Genomic DNA, 15,668 nt, shown 5'->3' with positions numbered 1-15,668 from the left:
GACTGAGTGAGTGACTTGGTGAGTGACTGAGTGACTGAGTGAGTGAGTGAGTGACAGGCGGGTCTCCATAAACACCTCCTCAGGGCTGTACACAGTGAGTGACACGGTGAGTGACACGGTGAGTGACTGAGTGAGTGACTGGGTGAGTGACAGGCGGGTCTCCATAAACACCTCCTCAGGGCTCTACACGGTGGGTGAGTGTGTGGGTGACACGGTGAGTGACTTGGTGAGTGACTTGGTGAGTGACTTGGTGAGTGAGGGGCAGGCGGGTCTCCATAAACACCTCCTCAGGGCTCTACACAGTGAGTGACACAGTGAGTGACTTGGTGAGTGAGTGAGTGACTCAGTGAGTGAGTGAGTGAGTGACAGGCAGGTCTCCATAAACACCTCCTCAGGACTCTACACAGTGAGTGACACAGTGAGTGACTGAGTGAGTGAGTGACTTGGTGAGTGACTGAGTGAGTGAGTGAGTGACAGGCGGGTCTCCATAAACACCTCCTCAGGACTCTACATACACAGTGAGTGACACGGTGAGTGACACGGTGAGTGACTGAGTGAGTGAGTGAGTGACAGGCGGGTCTCCATAAACACCTCCTCAGGACTCTACATACACAGTGAGTGACACGGTGAGTGACTGAGTGAGTGACTTGGTGAGTGACTGAGTGACTGAGTGAGTGAGTGAGTGACAGGCGGGTCTCCATAAACACCTCCTCAGGGCTGTACACAGTGAGTGACACGGTGAGTGACACGGTGAGTGACTGAGTGAGTGACTGGGTGAGTGACAGGCGGGTCTCCATAAACACCTCCTCAGGGCTCTACACAGTGGGTGAGTGACTTGGTGAGTGACTGAGTGAGTGACTTAGTGAGTGACACGGTGAGTGACTGAGTGAGTGAGTGAGTGAGTGACAGGCGGGTCTCCATAAACACCTCCTCAGGGCTGTACACAGTGAGTGACACGGTGAGTGACACGGTGAGTGACTGAGTGAGTGACTGGGTGAGTGACAGGCGGGTCTCCATAAACACCTCCTCAGGGCTCTACACGGTGGGTGAGTGTGTGGGTGACACGGTGAGTGACTTGGTGAGTGACTTGGTGAGTGACTTGGTGAGTGAGGGGCAGGCGGGTCTCCATAAACACCTCCTCAGGGCTCTACACAGTGAGTGACACAGTGAGTGACTTGGTGAGTGAGTGAGTGACTCAGTGAGTGAGTGAGTGAGTGACAGGCAGGTCTCCATAAACACCTCCTCAGGACTCTACACAGTGAGTGACACAGTGAGTGACTGAGTGAGTGAGTGACTTGGTGAGTGACTGAGTGAGTGAGTGAGTGACAGGCGGGTCTCCATAAACACCTCCTCAGGGCTCTACACGGTGGGTGAGTGACTTGGTGAGTGAGTGACTGAGTGAGTGAGTGACTGAGTGAGTGAGTGAGTGACTGAGTGAGTGACTGAGTGAGTGAGTGAGTGACTGACTGAGTGAGTGAGTGAGTGACTGAGTGACTCACCCTGTGGTTGAACACACAGAATGAGTCGAGCGTGTGGAGGTTCTGCTCCAAGAGGCCAGTCCCCGCTGAGTAGAGGGTGTGACTGAGTGACTGAGTGAGTGAGTGAGTGACTGAGTGAGTGAGTGACTGAGTGATTGAGTGAGTGACTGAGTAACTGAGTGACTGAGTGACTGAGTGAGTGAGTGACTGAGTGACTGAGTGAGTGACTGAGTGAGTGACTGACTGAGTGACTGACTGAGTGACTGAGTGAGTGACTGAGTGAGTGACTGAGTGACTCACCCTGTGGTTGAACACACAGAATGAGTCGAGCGTGTGGAGGTTCTGCTCCAAGAGGCCAGTCCCCGCTGAGTAGAGGGTGTGACTGAGTGACTGAGTGAGTGAGTGACTGAGTGACTGAGTGAGTGACTGAGTGAGTGAGTGACTGAGTGACTGAGTGAGTGAGTGAGTCACTGAGTAAGTGAGTGACAGGCGGGTCTCCATAAACACCTCCTCAGGACTCTACATACACAGTGAGTGACACGGTGAGTGACACGGTGAGTGACTGAGTGAGTGAGTGAGTGACAGGCGGGTCTCCATAAACACCTCCTCAGGACTCTACATACACAGTGAGTGACACGGTGAGTGACTGAGTGAGTGACTTGGTGAGTGACTGAGTGACTGAGTGAGTGAGTGAGTGACAGGCGGGTCTCCATAAACACCTCCTCAGGGCTGTACACAGTGAGTGACACGGTGAGTGACACGGTGAGTGACTGAGTGAGTGACTGGGTGAGTGACAGGCGGGTCTCCATAAACACCTCCTCAGGGCTCTACACGGTGGGTGAGTGTGTGGGTGACACGGTGAGTGACTTGGTGAGTGACTTGGTGAGTGACTTGGTGAGTGAGGGGCAGGCGGGTCTCCATAAACACCTCCTCAGGGCTCTACACAGTGAGTGACACAGTGAGTGACTTGGTGAGTGAGTGAGTGACTCAGTGAGTGAGTGAGTGAGTGACAGGCAGGTCTCCATAAACACCTCCTCAGGACTCTACACAGTGAGTGACACAGTGAGTGACTGAGTGAGTGAGTGACTTGGTGAGTGACTGAGTGAGTGAGTGAGTGACAGGCGGGTCTCCATAAACACCTCCTCAGGGCTCTACACGGTGGGTGAGTGACTTGGTGAGTGAGTGACTGAGTGAGTGAGTGACTGAGTGAGTGAGTGAGTGACTGAGTGAGTGACTGAGTGAGTGAGTGAGTGACTGAGTGAGTGACTGAGTGAGTGACTGAGTGACTCACCCTGTGGTTGAACACACAGAATGAGTCGAGCGTGTGGAGGTTCTGCTCCAAGAGGCCAGTCCCCGCTGAGTAGAGGGTGTGACTGAGTGACTGAGTGACTGAGTGACTGAGTGAGTGACTTGGTGAGTGACTGAGTGAGTGACTGAGTGAGTGAGTGAGTGACAGGCGGGTCTCCATAAACACCTCCTCAGGACTCTACACGGCGAATGAGTGACACGGTGAGTGACTTGGTGAGTGACTTGGTGAGTGACTTGGTGAGTGACTGAGTGAGTGAGTGACAGGCGGGTCTCCATGAACATTTCCTCAGGACTCTACACGGTGAGTGTGACACGGTGAGTGACTTGGTGAGTGACTTCGTGAGTGAGTGACTTGGTGGGTGACTTGGTGAGTGACTGAGTGACTGACTGACTGAGTGACTGAGTGACTCACCCTGTGGTTGAACACACAGAATGAGTCGAGCGTGTGGAGGTTCTGCTCCAAGAGGCCAGTCCCCGCTGAGTAGAGGGTGTGACTGAGTGACTGAGTGAGTGAGTGAGTGACTGAGTGAGTGAGTGAGTGACTGAGTGAGTGACTGAGTGAGTGAGTGAGTGACTGACTGAGTGAGTGAGTGAGTGACTGAGTGACTCACCCTGTGGTTGAACACACAGAATGAGTCGAGCGTGTGGAGGTTCTGCTCCAAGAGGCCAGTCCCCGCTGAGTAGAGGGTGTGACTGAGTGACTGAGTGAGTGAGTGACTGAGTGAGTGACTGAGTGACTGAGTTAGTGAGTGTGTGACTGAGTGACTGAGTGACTGAGTGACTGAGTGACTGAGTGAGTGACTTGGTGAGTGACTGAGTGAGTGACTGAGTGAGTGAGTGAGTGACAGGCGGGTCTCCATAAACACCTCCTCAGGACTCTACACGGCGAATGAGTGACACGGTGAGTGACTTGGTGAGTGACTTGGTGAGTGACTTGGTGAGTGACTGAGTGAGTGAGTGACAGGCGGGTCTCCATGAACATTTCCTCAGGACTCTACACGGTGAGTGTGACACGGTGAGTGACTTGGTGAGTGACTTCGTGAGTGAGTGACTTGGTGGGTGACTTGGTGAGTGACTGAGTGACTGACTGACTGAGTGACTGACTGAGTGACTGAGTGGGTGAGTGAGTGAGTGACTGAGTGAGTGAGTGACTGAGTGAGTGAGTGACTGAGTGACTGAGTGAGTGAGTGACTGAGTGGCTGAGTGAGTGACTGAGTGACTGAGTGAGTGACTGAGTGACTGAGTGACTGAGTGACTGAGTGACTCACCCTGTGGTTGAACACACAGAATGAGTCGAGCGTGTGGAGGTTCTGCTCCAAGAGGCCAGTCCCCGCTGAGTAGAGGGTGTGACTGAGTGACTGAGTGAGTGAGTGAGTGACTGAGTGAGTGAGTGACTGAGTGATTGAGTGAGTGACTGAGTAACTGAGTGACTGAGTGACTGAGTGAGTGAGTGACTGAGTGACTGAGTGAGTGACTGAGTGAGTGACTGACTGAGTGACTGACTGAGTGACTGAGTGAGTGACTGAGTGAGTGACTGAGTGACTCACCCTGTGGTTGAACACACAGAATGAGTCGAGCGTGTGGAGGTTCTGCTCCAAGAGGCCAGTCCCCGCTGAGTAGAGGGTGTGACTGAGTGACTGAGTGAGTGAGTGACTGAGTGAGTGACTGAGTGACTGAGTTAGTGAGTGTGTGACTGAGTGACTGAGTGAGTGAGTGACTGAGTGACTGAGTGAGTGACTGAGTGAGTGAGTGACTGAGTGACTGAGTGAGTGAGTGAGTCACTGAGTAAGTGAGTGACAGGCGGGTCTCCATAAACACCTCCTCAGGACTCTACATACACAGTGAGTGACACGGTGAGTGACACGGTGAGTGACTGAGTGAGTGAGTGAGTGACAGGCGGGTCTCCATAAACACCTCCTCAGGACTCTACATACACAGTGAGTGACACGGTGAGTGACTGAGTGAGTGACTTGGTGAGTGACTGAGTGACTGAGTGAGTGAGTGAGTGACAGGCGGGTCTCCATAAACACCTCCTCAGGGCTGTACACAGTGAGTGACACGGTGAGTGACACGGTGAGTGACTGAGTGAGTGACTGGGTGAGTGACAGGCGGGTCTCCATAAACACCTCCTCAGGGCTCTACACGGTGGGTGAGTGTGTGGGTGACACGGTGAGTGACTTGGTGAGTGACTTGGTGAGTGACTTGGTGAGTGAGGGGCAGGCGGGTCTCCATAAACACCTCCTCAGGGCTCTACACAGTGAGTGACACAGTGAGTGACTTGGTGAGTGAGTGAGTGACTCAGTGAGTGAGTGAGTGAGTGACAGGCAGGTCTCCATAAACACCTCCTCAGGACTCTACACAGTGAGTGACACAGTGAGTGACTGAGTGAGTGAGTGACTTGGTGAGTGACTGAGTGAGTGAGTGAGTGACAGGCGGGTCTCCATAAACACCTCCTCAGGGCTCTACACGGTGGGTGAGTGACTTGGTGAGTGAGTGACTGAGTGAGTGAGTGACTGAGTGAGTGAGTGAGTGACTGAGTGAGTGACTGAGTGAGTGAGTGAGTGACTGAGTGAGTGACTGAGTGAGTGACTGAGTGACTCACCCTGTGGTTGAACACACAGAATGAGTCGAGCGTGTGGAGGTTCTGCTCCAAGAGGCCAGTCCCCGCTGAGTAGAGGGTGTGACTGAGTGACTGAGTGACTGAGTGACTGAGTGACTGAGTGAGTGACTTGGTGAGTGACTGAGTGAGTGACTGAGTGAGTGAGTGAGTGACAGGCGGGTCTCCATAAACACCTCCTCAGGACTCTACACGGCGAATGAGTGACACGGTGAGTGACTTGGTGAGTGACTTGGTGAGTGACTTGGTGAGTGACTGAGTGAGTGAGTGACAGGCGGGTCTCCATGAACATTTCCTCAGGACTCTACACGGTGAGTGTGACACGGTGAGTGACTTGGTGAGTGACTTCGTGAGTGAGTGACTTGGTGGGTGACTTGGTGAGTGACTGAGTGACTGACTGACTGAGTGACTGACTGAGTGACTGAGTGGGTGAGTGAGTGAGTGACTGAGTGAGTGAGTGACTGAGTGAGTGAGTGACTGAGTGGCTGAGTGAGTGACTGAGTGACTGAATGAGTGAGTGAGTGACTGAGTGAGTGAGTGACTGAGTGACTCACCCTGTGGTTGAACACACAGAATGAGTCGAGCGTGTGGAGGTTCTGCTCCAAGAGGCCAGTCCCCGCTGAGTAGAGGGTGTGACTGAGTGAGTGACTGAGTGAGTAAGTGACTGAGTGACTGAGTGAGTGACTGAGTGAGTGACTGAGTGAGTGACTGAGTGACTGAGTGACTGAGTGAGTGACTGAGTTAGTGAGTGTGTGACTGAGTGACTGAGTGAGTGACTGACTGAGTGACTGAGTGACTGAGTGAGTGACTGAGTGACTCACCCTGTGGTTGAACACACAGAATGAGTCGAGCGTGTGGAGGTTCTGCTCCAAGAGGCCAGTCCCCGCTGAGTAGAGGGTGTGACTGAGTGACTGAGTGAGTGACTGAGTGAGTGACTGAGTGACTGAGTGACTGAGTGAGTGAGTGAGTGACTGAGTGAGTGAGTGACTGAGTGACTGAGTGAGTGAGTGAGTGACTGAGTGAGTGACTGAGTGTGTGACTGAGTGACTGAGTGACTGAGTGACTCACCCTGTGGTTGAACACACAGAATGAGTCGAGCGTGTGGAGGTTCTGCTCCAAGAGGCCAGTCCCCGCTGAGTAGAGGGTGTGACTGAGTGACTGAGTGAGTGAGTGAGTGACTGAGTGACTGAGTGAGTGACTGAGTGACTGAGTGAGTGACTGAGTGACTGAGTGACTGAGTGAGTGAGTGAGTGACTGAGTGAGTGACTGAGTGACTGAGTGAGTGAGTGAGTGACTGAGTGACTGAGTGAGTGAGTGAGTGACTGAGTGAGTGACTGAGTGAGTGACTGAGTGACTGAGTGACTGACTGAGTGACTGAGTGAGTGACTGACTGACTGAGTGACTGAGTGAGTGACTGAGTGACTGAGTGAGTGACTGAGTGAGTGAGTGAGTGACTGAGTGACTGAGTGAGTGAGTGAGTGACTGAGTGAGTGACTGAGTGAGTGACTGAGTGACTGAGTGAGTGACTGAGTGAGTGACTGAGTGAGTGACTGAGTGACTGAGTGAGTGACTGAGTGAGTGACTAGTGACTCACCCTGTGGTTGAACACACAGAATGAGTCGAGCGTGTGGAGGTTCTGCTCCAAGAGGCCAGTCCCCGCTGAGTAGAGGGTGTGACTGAGTGACTGAGTGACTGACTGAGTGACTGAGTGAGTGAGTGAGTGACTGAGTGACTGAGTGACTGAGTGAGTGACTGACTGAGTGAGTGACTGAGTGAGTGAGTGAGTGACTGAGTGACTCACCCTGTGGTTGAACACACAGAATGAGTCGAGCGTGTGGAGGTTCTGCTCCAAGAGGCCAGTCCCCGCTGAGTAGAGGGTGTGACTGAGTGACTGAGTGAGTGAGTGAGTGACTGAGTGAGTGACTGAGTGACTGAGTGAGTGACTGAGTGAGTGAGTGACTGAGTGAGTGACTGACTGAGTGACTGAGTGACTGAGTGAGTGAGTGACTAGTGACTCACCCTGTGGTTGAACACACAGAATGAGTCGAGCGTGTGGAGGTTCTGCTCCAAGAGGCCAGTCCCCGCTGAGTAGAGGGTGTGACTGAGTGACTGAGTGACTGAGTGAGTGACTGAGTGACTGACTGAGTGACTGAGTGAGTGACTGAGTGACTGAGTGAGTGACTGAGTGACTGACTGAGTGACTGAGTGAGTGACTGAGTGAGTGAGTGAGTGACTGAGTGACTGAGTGAGTGACTGAGTGAGTGACTGAGTGAGTGACTGAGTGACTGAGTGAGTGACTGAGTGACTCACCCTGTGGTTGAACACACAGAATGAGTCGAGCGTGTGGAGGTTCTGCTCCAAGAGGCCAGTCCCCGCTGAGTAGAGGGTGTGACTGAGTGACTGACTGAGTGACTGAGTGTGTGACTGAGTGTGTGACTGAGTGAGTGACTGAGTGAGTGACTGACTGAGTGACTGAGTGAGTGACTGAGTGAGTGACTGAGTGACTCACCCTGTGGTTGAACACACAGAATGAGTCGAGCGTGTGGAGGTTCTGCTCCAAGAGGCCAGTCCCCGCTGAGTAGAGGGTGTGACTGAGTGACTGAGTGAGTGACTGAGTGACTGAGTGAGTGAGTGAGTGACTGAGTGACTGAGTGAGTGACTGAGTGACTGAGTGACTGAGTGACTGAGTGAGTGAGTGACTGAGTGAGTGAGTGACTGAGTGAGTGACTGAGTGAGTGAGTGACTGAGTGACTGAGTGACTGAGTGAGTGACTGAGTGACTGAGTGAGTGACTAGTGACTCACCCTGTGGTTGAACACACAGAATGAGTCGAGCGTGTGGAGGTTCTGCTCCAAGAGGCCAGTCCCCGCTGAGTAGAGGGAAGCTTCGTCCAGCTGCAGCACCGCCACGGCCACCCAGAAGAGCGCCCGGTGCATCGGCGAGTCCTGGGGTCACGGACGGGGGGGTGAGGGGTCACGGGGGGGTGAGGGGTCACGGGGGGGGGAGGGGTCACGGGGGGAAGAAGGGTAACAGGGGGAGGGGTCACGTGTGTGTGTGTGTAGGTGTGTGTGTAGGTGTGTGTGTGTGTGTGTATGTGGGTTTAGGTGTGTGTGTAGGTGTGTGTGTGTGTAGGCGTGTGTGTGTAGGTGTGTGTGTAGGTGTGTAGGTGTGTGTGTGTGTATGTGGGTTTAGGTGTGTGTGTAGGTGTGTGTGTGTAGGTGTGTGTGTAGGTGTGTAGGTGTGTGTGTATGTGGGTTTAGGTGTGTGTGTGTGTGTAGGTGTGTATGTGTGTGTGTGTAGATGTGTGTGTGTAGGTGTGTGTGTGTGTAGGTGTGTGTGTGTAGGTGTGTATGTAGGTGTGTGTGTGTGTAGGTGTGTGTGTAGGTGTGTGTGTGTGTAGGTGTGTGTGTTTGTACCATCGGACACTCCACCCCCACAACTCCCAATCGGTGATGGGGCAGTTGTGGAGAGAGTGGAGAGTTTCCCATACCTGGGAAGTGTGCTTATGACCGGCTCCAGTTAAACAGCAGAGGTCTCACTCCGAATCAGTCGAGCGGCAATATCTTTTCATCGGTTGCGTAACGCTGTGTGGAAGCTACCTGGTCTGTCGCTCCGCACTAAGCTTCAGGTCTTCTCGGCCACGGTCATTCCCTCCCTTCTCTACGCTTGCGAAACGTGGACCCCCCTAATGGAACATCTTCGCCGGTTAGAAACATTTAGGCTGGCCTGCCTACGATCCATCCTGGGTTTAACCAGACTGGATTGTGTGAGGAGCTCACAAATCCTTGAAAGATCTGGGCAGGGTCCCATCGGTGAGCTCCTCCGGCAGGCAAGGCTGCGATGGCTGGGTCATGTAGCCCGCATGCCCAGCCACCGCATGCCGAAACAGCTTTTGTTTGGCCGGATTGAGGGGGCTAAGCGGGCGCGGCACGGGCTAGAGAAGAGATGGAGTGATGTGGTACAGGAGGACGTGGAGCTGAGTGGACTTGCCGATGACTGGTACCAGCGGTGTCAAGATCGGTCTCTGTGGAGGAGGCTCGTGAAGGATGCTACTGGGCAGTTGGAGGCAGTCGCCCTCCAACAACAACGGAGGGCGGAGGAGCGACGCTCACAACAACGAGCGGAGCGCCGGGTGGCTAAAGCACAGCAGGTTGGCACAGTAGGGGGCACAGGTGGTGCATCAGCCAGTCATCTCAGTTAGTCGACCCGTGGCACCTGAGTCTGCCCAGTGACCTCCTGCCAGCGGGCGTTCGACACTTCACGTGGCCTCAGGGTGCACATAGCCTGGCACAAGCGTCGTGGTGACGTCACCGCCACTTAGTGGCGAATGGCAGTTGTTGTTGTGTAGGTGTGTGTAGGTGTGTGTGTGTGTAGGTGTGTGTGTGTAGGTGTGTGTGTGTAGGTGTGTGTGTGTGTAGGTGTGTGTGTGTGTATGTGTAGGTGTGTGTGTGTAGGTGTGTATAGGTGTAGTGTGTGTGTGTAGGTGTGTGTGTGTGTGTATGTGTAGGTGTGTGTGTGTGTGTAGGTGTGTGTAGGTGTAGTGTGTGTGTGTAGGTGTGTGTGTGTGTAGGTGTGTGTAGGTGTAGTGTGTGTGTGTAGGTGTGTGTGTGTAGGTGTGTGTGTGTGTAGGTGTAGTGTGTGTGTGTAGGTGTGTGTGTGTGTAGGTGTGTGTGTATGTGTAGGTGTGTGCGTGTGTGCTACTCACACGTGCGAGTAGAGGCTGCAGGCGCATCAGGGCGATGACCGTGGCCTCGATGAGAACCAGGCTGTTGTAGCTGTCAGGCCCCTTCAGTGAACTCTCTAGACCCTGCACACACACACAGTCACAGTCACCCACGCACAAACACACACAGTCACCCACGCACAAACACACAGTCACACACGCACACACACACACGCAAACACACACGGTGACACACGCACAGACACACACGGTGACACACGCACACACACACACAGACACACAAAGATCCCCCGTATAGCCTTAACAGACTGTAGGGGCAAGTGCTGTTAGCGAGCACCTATGAAGGCCGGAACGGTACACGAGGGGGTGGGTGGCCAGCACCACGCCCGACCGCCTTTGTCTCCCTAGTGGCGATGTTTACTACACACCGCACCAGGTACTCATTTGAGGCTGAGTCGACCTAGGGGAGGCCCGGGACCGGTTCAGAAAATCGTCATTGGTGTTGGCCGTGAGTGGGAATCGAACCCGGGTCGCCAGGTTCATAGCGCAGCGTAGCGCTAACCGCTACACCCACCACTCCCCACACACAGATAGACACACACACAGACACACAGTGACACACACAGACACACACACAGTGACACACACACACAGACACGTACACACACACACGTGTATATCCACAAGCACGTACACACACACGCACGCACACACACACACACGTATACATGTGTGTCTTTCCCCGTTTGTGTATCACCGTGTGTGTGTGCGTGCGTGACCGTGTGTGTGTGTGTCACCGCGTGTGTGTGTGTGTGTGTGTCACCGTGTGTGTGTGCGTCACCGTGTGTGTGCGTGTCACCGTGTGTGTGTGTGCGTGCATCACCGTGTGTGTGCGTGTCACCGTGTGTCACCGTGTGTGTGTGTGTGTCACCGTGTGTCACCGTGTGTGTGTGTCAACGTGTGTCACCGTGTGTCACTGTGTGTGTGTGTGTCACCGTGTGTGTGTGTGTGTCACCGTGTGTCACCGTGTGTGTGTGTCACCGTGTGTCACCGTGTGTCACTGTGTGTGTGTGTGTCACCGTGTGTGTGTGTGTGTCACCGTGTGTGTCACCGAGTGTGTGTGTGTGTCACTGTGTGTCACCGTGTGTGTGTGTGTGTCACCGTGTGTGTGTGTGTCACCGTGTGTGTGTGTGTCACCGTGTGTGTGTGTGTCACCGTGTGTGTGTCACCGTGTGTGTGCGTGTGTGTGTGTGTGTCACCGTGTGTGTGTGTCACCGTGTGTGTGTCACCGTGTGTGTGCGTGTGTGTGTGTGTGTGTGTCACCGTGTGTGTGTGTGTGTGTCACCGTGTGTGTGTGTGTGTGCGTGCCACTGTGTGTGTGTGTCACTGTGTGTGTGTGTCACCGTGTGTGTGTGTGTGTCACTGTGTGTGTGTGTCACCGTGTGCGTGTGTCACTGTGTGTGTCACCGTGTGTGTGTGTGTGTCACCGTGTGTGTGTGTGTGTCACCGTGTGTGTCACCGTGTGTGTGTGTGTCACTGTGTGTGTGTGTGTGTGTCACTGTGTGTGTGTGTCACCGTGTGTGTGTGTCACTGTGTGTGTGTGTGTGTGTCACTATGTGTGTGTGTGTGTCACCGTGTGTGTGTGTCACTGTGTGTGTGTGTGTGTCACCGTGTGTGTGTGTGTGTGTGTCACTGTGTGTGTGTGTGTGTGTCACCGTGTGTGTGTGTGTGTGTCACTGTGTGTGTGTGTGTGTGTCACCGTGTGTGTGTGTGTGTCACCGTGTGTGTGTCACTGTGTGTGTGTGTGTGTCACCGTGTGTGTGTGTGTGTCACTGTGTGTGTGTGTGTCACTGTGTGTGTGTGTGTATCACTGTGTGTGTGTGTGTCACCGTGTGTGTGTGTGTGTGTGTCACCGTGTGTGTGTGTGTGTCACCGTGTGTGTGTGTGTGTCACTGTGTGCGTGTGTGCACCTTGCTCTGAATGTGCAGGATCTGGCGGATGTGAGTGCTGGTCGCTCGCTTGCTGATGCAGCCAAACACCACGAGGGCACGCGGCTGTAGGGACGGGTTGTACTGGAACGCAAACCTACACACGGTGACACACACACACAGTGACACACACACAGTGACACACACACACACACAGTGACACACACACACACAGTGACACACACACAGTGACACACACACACAGTGACACACACACAGGTTGACACACACACACAGTGACACACACACAGTGACACACACACACAGTGACACACACACAGTGACACACACACACGGTGACACACACACAGTGACACACACACAGGGTGACACACACACACAGTGACACACACACACACGGTGACACACACACAGACACGGTGACACACACACAGTGACACACACACAGTGACACACACACACAGTGACACACAACAACAACAACAACCGCCATTCGCCACTAAGTGGCGGTGACGTCACCACGACGCTTGTGCCAGGCTATGTGCACCCTGAGGCCACGTGAAGTGTCGAACGCCAGCTGGCAGGAGGTCACGGGGCAGACCCAGGTGCCACGGGTCGACTGACTGAGATGACTGGCTGATGCACCACCTGTGCCCCCTACTGTGCCAACCTGCTGTGCTTTAGCCACCCGGCGCTCCGCTCGCTGTTGTGAGCGTCGCTCCTCCGCCCTCCGTTGTTGTTGGAGGGCGACTGCCTCCAACTGCCCAGTAGCATCCTTCACGAGCCTCCTCCACAGAGGCCGATCTTGACACCGCTGGTACCAGTCATCGGCAAGTCCACTCAGCTCCACGTCCTCCTGTACCACATCACTCCATCTCTTCTCTAGCCCGTGCCGCGCCCGCTTAGCCCCCTCAATCCGGCCAAACAAAAGCTGTTTCGGCATGCGGTGGCTGGGCATGCGGGCTACATGACCCAGCCATCGCAGCCTTGCCTGCCGGAGGAGCTCACCGATGGGACCCTGCCCAGATCTTTCAAGGATTTGTGAGCTCCTCACACAATCCAGTCTGGTTAAACCCAGGATGGATCGTAGGCAGGTCAGCCTAAATGTTTCTAACCGGCGAAGATGTTCCATTAGGGGGGTCCACGTTTCGCAAGCGTAGAGAAGGGAGGGAATGACCGTGGCCGAGAAGACCTGAAGCTTAGTGCGGAGCGACAGACCAGGTAGCTTCCACACAGCGTTACGCAACCGATGAAAAGATATTGCCGCTCGACTGATTCGGAGTGAGACCTCTGCTGTTAAACTGGAGCCAGTCATAAGCACACTGCCCAGGTATGGGAAACTCTCCACTCTCTCCACAACTGCCCCATCACCGATTGGGAGTTGTGGGGGTGGAGTGTCCGATGGTACAAAATACCCAGGCAGGTGCTTAGTTTTGGTGGGGCTGATGGTAAGGCCCCACCTCTTAGTGGCACGCTCCAGTCTCAGCAGCAGCGTCTCCAACTCCTCCTCTGACTGAGCAGCTATTACCAAGTCATCAGCATACATAATGTGGTTGAGCAATATGGAGCCATCCCTTGACCGCACCCGGGCATCGATTAGCCTCCCATTATATCTGTACCATATGGAGATTCCCCCGGTACAGCTATTGAAGGCTTCACGAACTACGTGGTCAAAATAGATGTTAAATAATGTGGGAGCCAGAGGACATCCCTGTCGCACCCCAAGGTGTACAGGGAATGGCTCTGACTCCCGGCCACGTAGTTTTACCCGGGCCCGCTCACCATCATGAAGGTCCTTAATGATCGTGAGCAGAGGGTCAGGTACTCCAAAAGCACGAAGAACGACCCAGAGCCCAGGCCTACTGATGGTATCATAGGCCTTGACCAGGTCAATAAAGCAGAGATGTAGGTCTTGTTGGAATTCCCTGCACTTCTGCTGTAGCAGACGGACAGAAAATATGGCATCTGTGCAGGACCGCCCTTTCCTGAAACCGCATTGGGGCTCCGCAAGCCTCTCCTCAGCGTGCCTGGCAAGGCGATGCTGAATAATCCTTGCCAGGACCTTTCCCGGCACACTGAGGAGTGAGATGCCCCTGTAGTTGTTACAGTCTGTGCGGTCCCCCTTCTTAAAAAGGGGGACCACCAGGGCATCCTTCCAATCCTGCGGAACCCGTCCAGTGGTCCAGACTGTTGTTATGATGTCATATAGGGCAGTCTGTGCACAAACGCCACCCTCCCTCAGCATTTCGCTTGGGAGATCATCTCTGCCCGCTGCCTTTCCTGGTCTCAGACTCCGGATCGCCTTCAATACTTCCTCAGCAGATGGCACCTCAGCCAGCCACTCGCAGGGGGTGACTTCATCCAATATTTGAGGCACTGCAGCCTCAGCAGGGTCATCCTCACTTTGTGCCACGATGTTTTCCTGGCTGTGGGATTTTCCCTCCCCCAGGATCTCACAGAAATGCTCAGCAAATCTGCGAACCTGTTCCTGGGGGTCGGAAATTGGATCACCGTTTTTTCCCCTAATGATGGTAATAGGTGTGGCGCTGCAGGTTACTTTTTTGATGGAGTTAAATAGCGATTTGTGATCACGGGCCACTGAGGCAGACTCCATCTCCTCAGCAACCCGCGACCACCACCCATCCTTGCAGCGCCTCACGGCTCTCCGAACCTCCGAGCGAAGGCTGCGGTAAGCCTCCTCATTCTCTGACGTGGGATTCTGTAGCCGATGACAGTGGGCCTGTCGCTTTTTCTCAACCATCCTGAACAACTCCTCTGTCATCCAGGGTGTCTGGGGAGGTCTGGACCGCGTACCCAAAGCAGCCATTGCAGCTGCATGAGTCACAGTCCTAAACCTCGCCCATTTACCCTCGACATCAGGAGGAGTCGGGGACGATGCCAATCCCAGCCGCAAGCGATGATGAAATTCTCGCTTGCAACTTTCATCAGATAACTGAGACCAGGCCACTTTAGGTTGGAATGGGGTCCTGGGTGTACACCCACCACCGGAGTGGAAGAATGGCAGGCGCATCTTACAGATGACTAGTCGATGGTCAGAGGGCAGATCAGCTCCACGGTAGGTCCTGGTGTCAAGGACATGGGCTCGCATTCGCTGGTCCGTCACTATGTAGTCCAGCAGATGTTCTTGCTTGGACCCGGCATGCATCCATGATGTTGTGTGGATGCGCCGATGCCGGAACAGCGTGTTGGTAATTACAAGCCCATGGGCTGCACAAAAATCTAGCAGCCTCCTACCGTTGTTATTGAGCTGATCTGGCCCATGCCCTCCAATCACTCCAGACCAGGTGCCAGTATCATGACCAACTCGGGCATTGAAGTCACCCAACATGATGACTCTATCCCGAGGGGCCACTTTAGCCAGCACCTGTGACAGGAGGTCATAGAAGGCATCTGACTCATCGGCTTTGCCTGCATCCCTCCACGGATGTTCATCTTCGGTGGGGGCATAAGTAACCACGACCACCATTCCTCGCCTCCGGTTGATGGGAAGGCGAGCCCAGTGACACACACACACAGTGACACACACACACACACGGTGACACACACACAGTGACACACACACACACGGTGACACACACACAGACACGGTGACACACACACAGTGACACACAC

General features: G+C 54.1%; 1 protein-coding gene across 1 annotated transcript in view; it reads right to left on the bottom strand.

The window, feature by feature from the left end:
* NF1 (neurofibromin 1) overlaps window positions 1-15,668 on the bottom strand; it is a 331,965-nt gene that overhangs the window by 97,613 nt on the left and 218,684 nt on the right. Inside the window, exons 51-53 of the mRNA XM_076058585.1 lie at window positions 12,057-12,171; window positions 10,108-10,209; window positions 8,207-8,347 (exon numbers count right to left, since the gene is read on the bottom strand). Coding sequence (XP_075914700.1) covers window positions 8,207-8,347; window positions 10,108-10,209; window positions 12,057-12,171 — 358 coding nt within the window. The remainder of the gene's footprint in view (window positions 1-8,206; window positions 8,348-10,107; window positions 10,210-12,056; window positions 12,172-15,668) is intronic.

Source organism: Petromyzon marinus (assembly GCF_048934315.1).
Source record: "Petromyzon marinus isolate PM22_M1 ecotype Great Lakes invasive population chromosome 77 unlocalized genomic scaffold, UKy_Petmar_22M1.pri1.0 chr77_unloc.1, whole genome shotgun sequence".
NCBI classification, from domain to species: Eukaryota; Metazoa; Chordata; class Hyperoartia; order Petromyzontiformes; family Petromyzontidae; genus Petromyzon; species Petromyzon marinus.
Note: the sequence above shows the minus strand (reverse complement) of the source record. Positions and strands in the feature narration are given on the sequence as shown.